The sequence below is a fragment of the Rhagoletis pomonella genome, unplaced genomic scaffold (assembly GCF_013731165.1).
Source record: "Rhagoletis pomonella isolate Grant_MI unplaced genomic scaffold, Rhpom_1.0 Rhpom_scaffold_00004, whole genome shotgun sequence".
NCBI lineage: Eukaryota > Metazoa > Arthropoda > Insecta > Diptera > Tephritidae > Rhagoletis > Rhagoletis pomonella.
Window position 1 is genome coordinate 45,770,030 of NW_023458558.1, and position 15,632 is coordinate 45,785,661.

The 15,632-nt window shown below is 32.9% G+C and overlaps 1 protein-coding gene across 7 annotated transcripts in view; it reads left to right on the plus strand.

Annotated features, from left to right (window-relative positions):
• The window catches only part of LOC118737636, a 23,363-nt gene extending 14,584 nt beyond the window's left edge, over positions 1–8,779 (plus strand). Inside the window, exons 1-6 of one of the 7 annotated variants that reach the window (XM_036468278.1) lie at positions 412–632; positions 1,817–2,021; positions 4,286–4,366; positions 4,657–4,856; positions 6,296–6,449; positions 8,411–8,779. In XM_036468278.1, the coding sequence (XP_036324171.1) occupies positions 1,964–2,021; positions 4,286–4,366; positions 4,657–4,856; positions 6,296–6,449; positions 8,411–8,604 (687 nt within the window). In that variant the 5' untranslated portion in view covers positions 412–632; positions 1,817–1,963 and the 3' untranslated portion in view covers positions 8,605–8,779. Of the gene's footprint in view, positions 1–411; positions 633–653; positions 954–1,816; positions 2,022–4,285; positions 4,367–4,656; positions 4,857–6,295; positions 6,450–8,410 lie in introns of those variants that run through there. The other 6 variants (XM_036468276.1, XM_036468275.1, XM_036468274.1 and 3 more) reach the window with 6 other exon arrangements.
• The last annotated feature ends 6,853 nt before the right edge of the window (positions 8,780–15,632 follow it).

Here is a 15,632-nt window from a genome sequence, read left to right on the forward strand (position 1 = left end):
TGACTGTGGACAAATCAATTTTTAGAGCCCAAGTATGAACCGCTTTTATGTTTCTTTTTTTTTTTAATGAGAGATCTGTCCGTGGCGATTTTTTAGAAATGCAATAGTTTGCTATTTATTTATGTTGAAAAATGAAAGAAAAAAAATTTTTTCGTTTGAATGCTTCCACTTTTTTGGAAAATACTTGAAATTAGTTTTAAATGTCTGCACGCTTGTTTATGAAGTTCCAGCTTAAGGCTAAATTTGACTGTAAACGAAGTGAATAACAAAAGCATTTTGACTAAATAGATTATGTATATACATAGGTAAACGTACTGTTCTCCTGTATGTATACTTGGTTTGTACATTTATCAGTGCGCGATTTTAGCGCACCACCTAAGTGTTAAAATGCTTGTCATAAAATTCACCACTTTTTGTTAGTGTGTATGTGTTGCTGTCAAATATACAGGAGCCGGCGCGAGGAATTTTCCTAAATTTCGTAAAATTAAGTTTTTAAGTGGTTGTCCCCCTTTTCTAGTGCTTTTGTCGTAAAAAGTTGAGCTATTATGTACGGATCTTCAAACCTAGTTTAAATTGTCAGAGAATAAGTGCTGTGTCCAGTTCATTGCCATTTCGATGCGCACATTTGCATGGTACGCCAGCTGGCTCAATTATAAACAAATCGATAGAAAGCTAAAGGATTGACTTTTCATCAAAAATTGCACATCAATCGTTGCAAAAACCAAATAAGATTTTTCGTCGAAGAACTGTTATAAAATATATCAGTGACTGTTAAGTTTTTTTGATGTTCCTAGTCTGGCTCCACATCTCTTGAATTATGAAAAAAAGTTACAAATAAGTTCAGGATTCGAAGCGGTTCTGTCCGTCGCGAGTGGAAATCATAATAAGGATTCCAGATAATGACTCCGTATTCAAGGATGCTCCTGGCCAAAGCTACATAAAGAGATTTTAGAGTAAGAGGATCTCTGAAATCCTTTCGAGTTTCTTTTAATAAAACCTACATAACATAGAATAGGCTTTGTTTGCTAGGTACATAATCCACATGTGAGGAGAATGTTAACTTGCGGGCGAAGATTATACCTAAGTCTTTGATCTCATTTTTCGGGAAATCTTTAGCTATTTGTACAACGATTTAGGGGTGTGGGGCGGAGGGGGAGGGGCGTGGCTCCCCAAACCCCCCTTAACAAAAGAGGATGGGCGCCGCTTTATGAAAAGCCACCCCTCACCCGCCTGTGTAAAAGGTTTTTGATTCGATTCACGCGTTTGGGCACAGCAACCCAAAATCGTTGTACAAATTCATAAAGAGTACCTACCCCATTTTTCCGCTGTAAGGTAGTTCCACCTAATTAATAATTGAACAGTTTAGCGTAGGGACTTCGTTTGAAAGACACAACGCAATATTTTTCAATATTGAGACTTAGATTATTTATACTTCACCAATCTTCTAATGCGTTCAAGTCTTGTTGTTGTTTTTGGAGAATCCGAGGAGTCTTTCATAAGGTTAAAGATTTTTACATCGCCTGCAAAAGCTTAAGTCTTGACTCCTTCATAAAAAGCAAGAAAAGCCCAATATGGGTCCGTTGCGGAATACCCGAAGTCGCAGTTGTAGAGCTGATTCGTATTACCAATTTCCTACCAAATAGAAAAGTTTTAAAGAACTTTAGTAGAATTTCACTATTCCCAAATCTTTGGAGCTTGGCTAAAAGAATGTTTTTGGTAAAATTTATCAAAGGCCGTTGAAAAATCGGAGTATATGACATCATAAGTCTTGTTTAACAATTGCCTGATAGTTTAATACACCTTTTTTTATCGCCAGATTTAAAGACGGCCTCTATAAAGCATAGCTTCCAAGAATCTAAGAATTTACCGGACTCAATAGAGGCATTGAAGAGGATAACGATCGGTTTTAACACATTCGTTAAGCAGCCAATTAAAAATACCGCAGGAAAGTTATTGCTCGGTGATGGAAAAAGAGCTGATTAGATCCGAAATGTATGAGTCTGCAATGTATGTTGAAGCAGGTGGGTGGTCATCATAAACTTTTTGAAATAATAACGCAAAAAGATCGCACGACTCTTGAGTTGAATTAGAGAAAACCATCATATACCACCATTGTCGCAAAGCCCTTGGGGTTTCTTTTCGAATTCATAAAATGCCAAAATGCTGACGGGTTAGATTTTAAATTACATTCACTTTTATAAATACATTTTTTATAAAGAGACTTATGCAGAGTGTACAATTATTTACGAAGATATTCATATGTTTTCCTATGCCTCAATAAGTGCGTCCTTTGGAATTTTTTAAAAGCTTTATTTTTCTCATTCCTTAGGCTGCATAGCCTAGCGTTAAACCATGGTGGTTTGCTATTTCGGGCCACTTGGAACGAAAGAAGAAACTATAGAGAAAAACTTTTCGTGAATTATTTTGTAGATATAGTGCGGATTCCTAATTGATTCTAGGTAGTTCCAATCAATTGAGCTAAGTTCCGAGTTTACTTATTGCATCAAAGTACCTTTTGTAAAGTAAAGAGAGGGCGAAGAGTGGGCACATAGATTATCAAAACTGTAAAATTCAAATGTAATGGTTAAAGCATTGTGATGAATGCTATTTTGAGAAATCGGTGCCAGGTTCAATTCACAGTTAGATCTAAGATCAGTACTAGCAAATATAAGATCAAGTAGTTTTATCATTATCGTTATTATAATAGCTACATATTTTACATATTTCCAGTGATACCGCTTGTTATGTAATCAATGTTATTTATGTGATGCTCGTAAATTAAGAAGCTAGAATTAGCTGGAAGATACGATAGGATAAGGAAAACAGTTTTATTTCTATTAAAAGTGACTTCCGCACATATTTGCTCAATTATATTGTCAGAAATAGGCAATGCTACAATTTTGCGTTGCATATTTAAACCTACCGCTAAAATAACTCCACCCAGTGCGTTGGCAACCACTAGCTGTGGGACATCTTTACGGTATATCGAGTAGTAATTATCGAGGTATTATGCGCTTGCAATGTCTCCATATAACCAAGTTTCGGTTATTGCAAAGAAATCGTAATCACGCAATGTGCTTGCCAATCTAAAATCATTTACTTTAGTTCGCATACCGCTTATATTTTGATAATAAATCGAATATAAGTTAAAGCTTTGAGAAACGCTTGAACGACTCAATTCTTCTAGTTTTCCCCCTTGATTTTCTAACAAACGGAAGGGCCGAATTTTAACGTCCGTCGGCCATAGGAAGGGATCTAATACCTTTGTTTATAAACTGGGGGATACCCCTAAGTCTTCTGGTTTTGCTTATTTTTTTTATAAGTTTGTTATAAGTTTGGTTGCTAACATAAGCAATTATACTCTCCGTATTGGCAGTCGATTTAAATGAAGAGAGGTGTACCGATTCTTTACTTAATACTGCATCTCATTCGCTATTGTTATTTCGGCCAACTATAACACTCGAAGGTCTCGTTTTCTTTGCCTTTTTGTTTTGCATGGTCAACCATTTATGTATCTACCGTAGTTGCAGGTATGTTAGAGTTGGTAGGTGAAGCGGGAGTAGCATAAATCGTTGGTGTTATTTTGGTTGTTGTGGTATATTGCTATTTACAATATTTTTATGTGTAGCGGAAGCACCGTTTGTTTACAAAGAGAGAGATACCATATCAAGGTTTTTTGCGTTCAATCCGGCTATAAGCTTAAAATTCCGGCGTGAACCCCGAAAGTTACAATGCCTGAGCAGCTTAGTGTGTAACTCTATATCAGTTTTTTAATACTGGTGTTATTTATAATTCTTAGTCTCACGGGATGAACTACTAATGCAAACATATACACGTCTTGTATGACATTCAATATAGGACAACTCGTCTAACCCGTCTCCATCTGGCCAGACTTTCCTTTGGCGCCCTTATTGACACAATTTAATATATACTTTTATGTACTTTACACTTTTATACAACAGCACATTCCAAACCTACTAAATACAACTTTTATTTATTTTTCGGATAACTTTAGACCACGTGAACCGGTTACGGTAAATCTTTTCTATTTTTACCGGAAAGCTGGTACCTCAACGATGGTCCCATACTAATTTGGTTTAATTCCGATCTTTCGCTCATGAAGAAGTTAACGGTACTCCTAAATTTTTATATGAGCTTGGAAGTCGGTGGTCTTTTTAACTTAAAAATTACCTTTTATAAAACTATCAATTCCTTAAACTTTTTTGCTGCTAGTCAACGTTTCAATTTTCTAAGTGATATTCCACAATAAACAATCCGTTTTCAGAAAACATGGATTTAACAGCGCAAGTCCAAGAATTGACAAAAGAGATAAGGGAGATGCGCGCCGATATACAAGAAATCAAAGGTAAATTAAATGCAAATTTGTATATGTAAAAAGTAATTTACGAATCATAGAATTTCTAGTACAGCCCATAACTTAAATTGAAGAAAATAACGCGCATATATTCAGTTTTCACGAATCGAAAACAAGGATGTGCTTCAATAATTTCAATCCGAAGTTTCACAAATATAATTTATAACCATGATTCTTCATAATTTATAACACACTTTGTCAACGTTACTAGAAATTCTATGGATCTCTAATTGTCAGTAACATTCTACATGTAGTTTATATTATTTTTCAAATTTATAAAGATTTAATGGGCCGGAATAATGAAGTTATAGACGAGCTAATGAAAGGACATCAACAAATGATTAGACGTGTGGTGAAACAAGAAAAAGATGATGAGGAAGAAAGGAATATAATAAGGCCGGTATTTCCACTGGCGACCCAGGAAGATTTAGACAATGCCGAAAGTTTTATTGGAATGGACGAAAGGAAAAAAGATGAAATGGTAAACTTTTGTAAATTAAAATATGGAAGGTTTGAAAATGGCTGCTTAAGATGTTGAGATTGATTACCAAAAATTTATAATAGTCCCAAACTTGGTAAGCAATACCAAGAAGAAAGGATTGAATTTTTAATACTTGAACATATCGCTCATATATGTATGTACATATGTACGTGAAAAGTGGCATAACTCAAAAATCAATGTGTTTGTTCACGCTTGCCTGGTTATGAGGTTATCTGGTTAAAAATAATTTTTCTTCAGGAGCCGAGTGTAAAGTTTTAAAATTGCTCCAAATATACAGAAAAAATATATGAATATTATCTTCTAACGCGAAAACTACACAAGAACTTAGCACGAAATTTTTACGCAATATGACACATGATCAAATGAGTAATTTTGCATCATTTGATTACCGAAAAAGGTTCCCTTCTCTTTGCCCTCTACGCACAAATACTAGAAAGAGGGCATACAATTTATTTATTTTTGAGTAATGACGATCTTAGTAAATTAGCGATATGTAGTTTAAAAGTTAAAGAAAGGCATTTTATATATCTACTCGAAAACTTCATACTGCGCCATAATAGGCGTTAAATTAATGATTAATAACATACTCTTTTTTCAAATTTGCATTTTTGTAATGTTTCTAAATCTTCGGTGAAAAAGAGAATACAACTAAAGCCAGAGCGTTTACTTTCGAATGTATAAAGTAGTGTAAAAATGATATTTTTGACGCCGAAAACTCTACCAATATTCAGATCAAGTCTCATCTAAAAATGGAGCATTAAAGTAAATTCAGACTAGCAACTTTGGCTGTTATTCAGAAATTTTTCTATAATATTTTTAAAATATCCACTTCATGGACATATTATGAGCGGATAGTGTCATAACTTAAAAAAGCAAAACTCGAGAAAAATGGCTTTAAAGTTTTTAATTTATGTACCCATAAAAAAATGAATACATATTTTTTCTAGTGAGATACTGGTAGTCAATACAGATATGAAATTTTTACACAGCATAGAAGATTTCTACATAATTAACTCAATATTTGCATTTTTGGATTATGACACTATTGAGGTAAACGAGCGATGTGTAACGTCAGTAGTCTTATATGAACCAACCAAAATGGGTTGTTCATCATATAACCCAGTGATATTAGTTATTACGAAAATATGTAAGTTTTGGAACACGCAGCCTATTTCTCAAATTTCCATTATATTCTTCTTTTTTTTAATTTTACATTTTCCATATGTGACCTGCTCTACGGAAAGGGGGCTTAGGTGTCAAAAAAATCAATTTTCACTTTTTGGTTGATTCGGATGGAAGATGAGATGATTTTCACTTTTAACAGCTTTTTCACAGAAAACTTTTTTCGCACGTAAGCTCCCTTTTCGTAGACCAGGTCACATATATGTATGTACATATATTTTATTATCCCATTTCAGACACGGTTTCTCAAACCTCTATTGATGCCTATTGGTCTCAAACAAAGATTAGTATATGTTCTATCAGAAGATATAATTTTGAACTATAATCTTGAAGGTACACATGGTAAAAAGCGCATGTTATTGTATCCAAAGCTAATGAGTGTGCTATACAGTAAGTAAAAATTAACAAAGAATTTTTATGTATAACAAAAAAAACTCCCTATTATCGAGCGAGAACTAAAATTAAATAAAGGCGGATTCATCGTTCTAGTTCTTAACTTTGCTTCCATGTGGTTGGTGTTGCGTTTCTCTCCTAGAAACAGCGATGAATCCGCCTTAAGGTTTTGCGTGCAAAGAAATGATTAACTGCCAATTGCTGAGTTCATCGTATACTCGATTTCCGTGTAATAGGAAGTTCAACTTCAAGAAATACACTTCAGCCATTCATGGCATCCTGGCATCTACAACAGCAACAAAACGGCTTCCTGGTTAATTGTCCATTTAAGGGATTTTAGAGAAAAAATAATGAGCTTATCAAAAAATGTTGTTTAACTTGTGTTAAGATGGTAGTGATCAGTAAAAATGTAAGAACTATAAGTTGCGTCCCTTATCTCCCAGAAATAGCCAAAAATAGTCCGAAATAGTCAGATGTAGTACAAAAAGCATGTCTTAACTTGAAAATGTTCCAATTGTACCAATTCCTTTGCCCAACGAATTAAACATGGCGATGTCATTGGAGCCTATAGAGCGGTACGCGTGGCAATTATCTGGTGCAAAATTGGCAATTACCAATCGCCAGAGAATTGCCTAACAATCGGTAAAGCTTTGGTCGTTTCTTGATATTACTGCCATTTTGATGCTTCACAGCTAAGTGATAATAAAATGTTTTTTTGCTTTGCTGTCGCTGCGCTGTCGTTGTACTTTCACAAATTGCTTTTTAACTGCCTGGTTGTTTCGAAATCTCACAGCAAACCGACAGCCAAAGAATTTGCTTGTTTCTGAATTGCTGTTGCTTTGCAGCAAAAGCAAATTAAATGAAAAAATGCCAGCATTTTGAAACCCCGATTTAAAGTTTCTGATGCGTTGTTTACTTTTACTTGAGAATTGTCAAAAGTGGCAAAATAGCGATTTGATCTCTGCATTGTGGTAAAAAATGTGCATTAAATAACTAATATGTACTCAGTGATTTCGCGTTTTGAAAACAATTCGACTTAAGTTGTACTTTCAAATGTTTGTACCCTATAAACATTTTGGCGAACGTTCGAAAATTACCTTCGATATCCAATATGAATATCGAACTGAGAACGAACTCATACCCAACCTTAGTTTTCCAACGTTTATAGTGTATTGGAAATACATTCGAGATGGGTTCGAAAGAAAATTAAAACCATAGTAACAAGAGAGGAAGTGAAATCCAGCTCATTTTCGAATATAAATATAATACAATCACTCTCTCGCATCAAAATTTCAATTCGATAATGGGCTGGATTTCGAATTCATAACGAAGGAAAAATTCATTAGATAACCAAGGTTCCGTTTTGCTGGAGAATGGCCTAGTTCTCGAATCGAATACTAACCTATTCCACATTCGTTATCGAAGGTGAGACTTGAAAAAAAATGTTAGTTTTCCAATAATTTTCGAATTGTTAACCAAGCCCAATGTTTATTGGATAGTTATTGGCCCGTTGTTGTTGTGGTTGTAGTGTAATTAGCCCCGCCCGCAGTGATAATCGGTTGATAAAAATCCACCTTTAAAGTATTTAGATAAATTGAATTCATGTTTCAGTTAAGAGATCGAAACAGAGTCCAAATGGTGATGAAGCTAGATATAAAGAGAAATAAATTATATCTAAAGTTTTGCCTGCTTTTTAGGTATTGAAGTGCCTAGAAATATGTAAAATTGAAGTAAAATTTTAAAAGCACACTCCAATTCTTATTTTTGTAACGTATTTTAGAAGAGAAAGGCATTTTAGCTTGATAATGACAAAAGAAAACTGCTTTTACTTTGTCTACAACCACGGCCGCAAAATCTTAAATTACATTTAATTAATTTTTTTTTTAGCTTGAGCGTAGAGAACGATTATTTGGTTCGAAAATTAAAATAATCGATTTTTATATTTTGTTTTTCTCCAGGTGCAACCGACCGTCCCGGCTGGTCTTATAAATTATTCTTAGATGATTTGCGCAGAGGTTTTCAATTTGGCAAGAAGAAACATTTTAGACAAAAATGTAGATTAAATAAATTAGCCGCCCCTAAAACTTCAAGAAATCCGTTGTCAAGCCCGGAGGAGGATAATAATGATGATGATGATTCTGACTATAAATGAGTGTTTGTCTTATTTAATTTAACGTATGTACATTTAAGCATATAATTAAGTTTGTACTTAAGTAAGGAATGCCGATTAATGTTTAATAAAGTTCAAATTTGAAACATTTTAACAAAAAAGATATTAACCATAACAGATGAAAAATAAAAAGAATGCTTTTATGTAAACATCTTAATACTCAGTTGAAATTAATTATTATTATTTTTTAAATATTTGCAGCACGAGAATGCACCCGAGCTACATATGTATCGTCACCTTAATTCTCAACGGCCCTAACCAACAAATTTTTAATTTTACAGGAGAAGCAAAAACATAATGAAAAGAGTATCAGACACAGGTGGGACTTTAGAATTTTTATTGATGGTGTGTATTAATACATCCTACCAAAATCTGTGAGAAACGCAATTTCGAAAAAAGTGTTGGTTAGGGCCTTTGTGAATTACAGTAACGGTTTGTATCTATAAGTATTCGAGCTCGGGTTATTCGGTTAATCGATTAGTCGAATTATTCGAATGTCCCTGAAGTCGACTACAGTTAATCGGTTAACAATATGCGACTAGTCGAAAGCTGTCGACTATTCAATTAACCGCTTACTTTAGATTATTTGGTTAACCGGTAATTTTCGGTTAATCGATTATTTTATGTTCAACTATATAAATAGTCTTACTGGAGGGAATAAAATTAAATTCCATCCCATATTCAATTACTAAATTTTTGTTATCAATGCTAAAGGGCATATTATAAGACACATTTTTTCGAAAGTAACGACGGCTACATCACCCTCTAGCCGCTTCTTCTTGGCCTTGTTAGGTCTATTGTTTGAATTTTCATTGTGGCAAGATTCGGCTAAATGTGTGCTAATTTTTGAAATTTTATTGCGAAACATTTCAGAGACACTAGTTAAAGCTTATATGCATGTATGTATGTATGTATGTATATTTGCATATTTTTTCATTTGTAAAAAAAATTGAAAATTCGGTTACTGAAATTCGACTTGCTACAATACTCGAATAGTCGACACAAAGCAACTATTAGAATAGTCGACGGCGGGCAGCGAATACCATTAACCGATTTATAAGCATGCGAACGGTTACGAATCGAATAATCGGTTAACCGAATAGTCGGTTAATTTTTGGAGCCCTAATAAGTATGTACATATATGCTTACGCGATTAATAGCTCTGCTAGCCATGTGTTAGTGTGCACATTACAACCCCAAAGGATATTTGGAAATACGCAAGCAAACTCAAAACTTATTCCAGCCACATTTTAGTGCTGATGCAACGGGGAATTAGTTGGGTGACTATAGAGAGAGAAAGAGACCAGTAAAAATAGAGTTGGCCTACGAAAAAGTGTACCACCATTATAGCGCATTTTACTGCACATTCATCATACACACTCACGCGAATCACCACTTGCATTTTACCGTAATGTATTGCCGTTCATCCTAAAAGTGCGCTATGAAAAATTACACTCTCTCGAATTTCCGGCTTCCCCAACAGGAAATACTCTAAATGGAGCTGTTAAATGTGGCCAAGAAGAGTGGTAAAAACGTATATTGAAAGAAAATATGACAAAAAATGAAAAATGTTATGCAACAAAAATCTGCCGACGCTTGGGTGCGGTTGCGCGTGTTTATAGTTGCAGCGCATATACTTTTACCGCAATGGCGGTACTGTCAGCTAGACAACAGCACCATTTGATGGTTAGCAACTATTGCATGGAGGAGCAGTAGCATTCGCTCATATTAGGCTTAGCATAGCTGTCAGCATTGGAGTTGTGCTGGAATTCAACTTAAAAACTTGTAGCATTTTGAAGTGTACTTTTGACACTGTGGTGTGGCACTATTGCAAGTTTCTGCATTATGTTTGTATGTCTGTATGTATGTACTTCTTGTGCTGATGTTGGGGGCTGTGGGATAGTTATGCGTACGTGAATATTTTCGCTAAGTAGGGCAAAGAGGATACCATAAATGTCTTCGACCTCAAGTTGAGCGTCTGTACAGAAATTTTAATGTATGTATGTGCATATATACATATTTACATACAGTGCCGAACAGAAGTACTGGCTTACAGCAAAATACATTTGATGTGTATATATATGTTTTATATTTAGCTAACTTTAAACACAAATCTACGCACATACCTACGCAGTATTTCTGCTACATACTCATTTTTGCTGTCACATTTTCATACGTGCTTGTGCATTAGACCGCATCACCAAAAAAAGTTGCGGGTTTTCCGGCGGGATTACCAAAACCAGTATATTTTAAGACTTCTGCCAAAATATTTCGGAAAAATATTAAGACTTACGTGAGCTGGACCGGTTTGAAAATACCTCTAAAAATGGAATTTTTTTTTTATGAATAAAAATAGTTTCTTAAAGGATTTTTTGATTAAATTCCCCTCAGATGATGAAACAGTTTAAGCTTAAAAAATCTACATAAAAATATTAAAACATTTTTTCCACGGAATCATAATAAATAGATTTTTGATGCTGTTTTTTAACTTTTTTCTAAGATTTGTGTAAGAATAACTGCTCCTAAACTTTACCGATATAGACTTATGAATAATCAGTGGAAAGATATTTTCTCACCCTTTTTATTTCTTTGCAAAAAACTTACTCACGCCCCAATATTTTCTTTATCAAATACCAACACATCTTAATTCCACATGGACTGAAACTCGTTTATCTTACCTTCCTCTTTCATACTTTGAATGAGCTTATTCGCAAAGAAATTAAAAGGGTGACAAAATATCTTACGAATGATACCTCACTAGTCTAAATCGGAAGAGTTTAGGTTCAGTTATTCAAGCTTTTCTTATACCAATCTTTGAAAAAAGTTCAAAACAGCATAAAAAATCTCATTATTACGATTCCGTTCAAAATAAAAATTAAAATGTTTTTATGCAAATTTTCTAAGCTTAAACCGTTTTGTCATTTGAGGGGTTTTTTTCAAAAAAACATCTTTAAGAAACTATTTTTATTCATAAAAAACTATATTTTTGGAGGTATTTTCAAATCGGTCCAGCTCACGTAAATCTTAATATTTTTGCGAGTTATTTCGTTGGAAGTCTTAAAATATAATAGATTTTCCAGTGGAAAAACAGTACTGATTTTTTTTTTGTATAGAGAGTGATGCAGTCTAATGTACATACATATGTACACATTTTTTTTGTTGCTCCTTTTTTATACAGTTTTGCATCTTTATTATTCCTGACGCCAGTTTTGTTCGGGGGAAAGTGTTTTTTTTATCATTCTACCACCGCAGCTTTACACTTCATATCGGTTATTCCGCTTCTTTGAGTGCGATTTTTCCGTAAAGGAAAACGTATTTGAATGCGAATAATATAATAGACGCATACATACAATACATATGCAGTCATGTGCATATCGCAACATATCAGTTACTGTGTCCCATTCGTAGAACTGCTTCAGAATGCGAAAAAATCATTGGTAAATGCATTCAAAGGCTGCCAAACGCGAATGGAAAAAGGACGTAAATTTATACATACCCTGCAGGAAATGTATCTAACTATAAGCTAGCTTTAAGTTGATTAGGAAGGAGCTAAAAGTCACTATTATCTGTATATTTTCTTTGACGAAAGTTAACTATATTTCTATGGCGATGGCCGCGAAATAGTGAAGGGTAGTAACTAACTTGTACCTAACTTCTTTTGGACATAAGATATCAATAGGAAAAACAAAATGTATTTTAATTTATTTTATTTTATTTTTTATTTTATTACATTTCATATTTGTTTACATATTCTGCTGTAGGTGGTCCCATATTCGAGCTACAAATATGAAATTTCGATCTTCCTTTTATTATATTATATAATTTTACTATAGAAACGCGTTTAAAGAAAACAATCTCCTGCATTATTCCTGCGTTACTTGTTAACTAGTTTGTTTTTGTAGCTACCTTCAATTTATATATTTTATAGAAATCCTGCAAAAAAGCTAACTACAAGTGGTTTATTTTTTATCAATTGATAATTTTTTTTTGTAGGTTATGTATGTGCATACGTATGGAGATATGTACATGTGTATGTACATACATACGTACACTAGGCGCGAAATAAAAGAGTACACCTTTTTCTAATATAATATTTACTATTATTTTCATGATTTTTTGCATTAATTACTTATGAAAATATAGTTAATTCTATAATATCAACCATATAAATAAAAGTTTCACACATTATGTATATCGTTACCTTAATGTAGAATGGCCCTTACTCATATAGTCGCTGAAGTGCAATAAAGTCTAACGACTTAAATTTTTTATTGCTTAAAATAATGTGGAGACTTATATAATTCGATGAAATGCATCATAATCAATCAACAAGAGAATTTTTTGATTTTTTACTCAGTTACGGCTCTTTGTATTTCAGCGACGATGTGTCAGTTACGGTTCTATATTATTAAGGTAAGGATATAGAGAAAAATTCAAAAAAATTTTATGAAAATTTTTAAGTTTTTATTCAGAATTTATTTTATTCAAGTATACAGTTTTGTAGCCCACTTAACTTTAGTCTAATGAAGTGCAAGTTTCAACTGGCGTTTATTTTTTTCATATATTATTGCTAACAGTCGCCTGCATTTTATTTCACTAAAAAAAAAATTGTGAATAATCAACGGGATTTTTAGCCCTTTGAAACTTGCACTTCATAAGACTAAAATGGAGTGTGCTACAAAACTGCATACTCGTATATTTTCTAGAAATTCTGTAGAAAAGGGTTAACATTTTGATGAACATTTTTGAACTTTTGTGAACTTTATATAAAGTGTGAAACTGTGTGTGATTTATATGGCTGATAATACAGAATAAACTATATTTATTTATAAATAATTAATGCAAACAATTTTTTATGAAAATAATCATGAATATTATATTAGAACAAGGTGTACATTTCATTTTTGTATGTATAAGTAGGTGGTGATGCATAACCCTGCAGAAAAAAAGTTATCAATTGATAAAAAATAAACAACTTGTAGTAAGCTTTTTCGCGGGATATCAATAAAATAAATAATAAGCTAACTTGAACCGTATTCGCGAATGTGAAAATTATGACATTCTAAACATCCCTAGTAAGGAAGTACAGAAGTACATATATTCGTATGTTCATTGTTTGTGTTTTGTTGATTTCATTATAATCGAATAAATATTAGATTTATTCAGAAATTTTCCCGATTAATCTAGATAAAGTACGATTTTTATGCTGCATTTCCACTAGGAATTAAATTGCAAAAATTGTAATGACAAAGTTGGGCGTTAAAAAATATTCGTGTCACTACATTAAAAAATATTCATTAAGTTCATTTCCACATGGTATTTTTGGTACATCAATGCCTAGTAGAAATTCGGCATAAGACTTTTATAAAAAAAAAAACACAAATTATATAAATATTGGGCGCCCATATTTTTGTCAAATATTTTTGTTAAATATTTTTGTTAAATAAATGGCAAATGGCTTTTTTTTAATAAGCACTTTTTTATAGCAGAGTTATGCTTTGCCTGCCGACGAACGACCGCTGTAAAAAATAATAATAATAGCTACTCATACATATATGCCATCATCTTATACTACTACATCCATTTCATATGCACAGTTATGTATTGCTTTCTTATGTTGGTAAACTTTTCTCGCAAATACATACATAATTGTCTCGTGAGATAAAAATTTATTTTCTCCAGTCACATGAGCAAATTGGACTCAGTAAAGAAAGTCTACTTTCCGAATTGAGCATGTATATTTACGATAACACTGGTTTACAGTAAAAATGCCCACCGGGTGCAAGTATCCAATTCTCATGTAAAATGGCGCGCTCATTCCGAGAATCGGGTTAATTTTTTTTTGTGGGAAAATTTTCGAGATATTTCCATTTACCGTTTTTGAGCTAAAAAGGGGTTCCACTAAATAGCATCCCTTTCCGGTCTACCTAGTAGTTATTGAGGTATTTAGTAATCATTCCAGATTTTTGGTTTTCTTTTTAGGAAAAAATGAAAAAAACTGAAGAAATTGAAAAGAAATTTTAGTTTATCAAACCTGTGTACTAAGCTTTAAAAGGGAAAAAGTGAAAAAATCTAAAGATTTTTTGTAGGTTTTTTCATGTTTTGTTCATGTTATCAAAAAAAAAATAATAATAATCAAGCTACTAACGATTAAAATGAACGGACAAATGAAAATTTGCGACTCGCAAGTGAAAATGCGCAACGATTTTTTTTTTGTATGAAAAAACGAGCAAAAAGCTGAAATTTTTAAAAAAGTATTTCTACATAGTTAATGTTTGAATTTTTTTAATTTTTTTATAAAAAAAAAACAAAAAATCTGGAATGTTTAATAAATTTCTCAGAAACTATTAGGCGTAGTGAAAGTGATATATACACCGTTTTACCTTTCTTTTTCTACATTTCGTATTCATATTGTTCAACCACTTTTTATTTAAGCGAAATAACGGTTAATTGCAAATATCTCGAAAACTTGTCCACAGAAATAAAAATAACAAACAAACTGGATAGTGGCATCCGGTGTGCAAAAAAAAAAAATATATGATTCCTGATACCCCGTGTAATTCATGTATTTATCTTCATATTTCGCACTGAGTTTGTGAATTTCGTCATGGTAAGAGTAAAGTTTAGTAACTTAACTTTCGAGTTTTCAAAGAATGTCGTAAAATCATAACTTTTTTACTTCCCAGCGAAATGTCACGTAAAGTTTTTCGTACTTATTCTCCTGTGTCGAAGTTGCTAAGTTTACAAACTAACGCGAATAAACTTTTTGATTGCGAATAAATACATGCATATGCATGTGTACATAAGAATGTATTTAAGCACATAAATATGCACATTCACACATCTCCCTTTTTGTACATAGTACTTGCTTGAGCTGATGAAGTTAAGCTCAGAATGAACGCTATAATTATTTAAATATAATTGGTTCGAAAGTATGTATATGTACATAAATATGCTTGTATGCATACAATCGATTCCATCATGCAGTATTTGATTGATGGCACCATTTT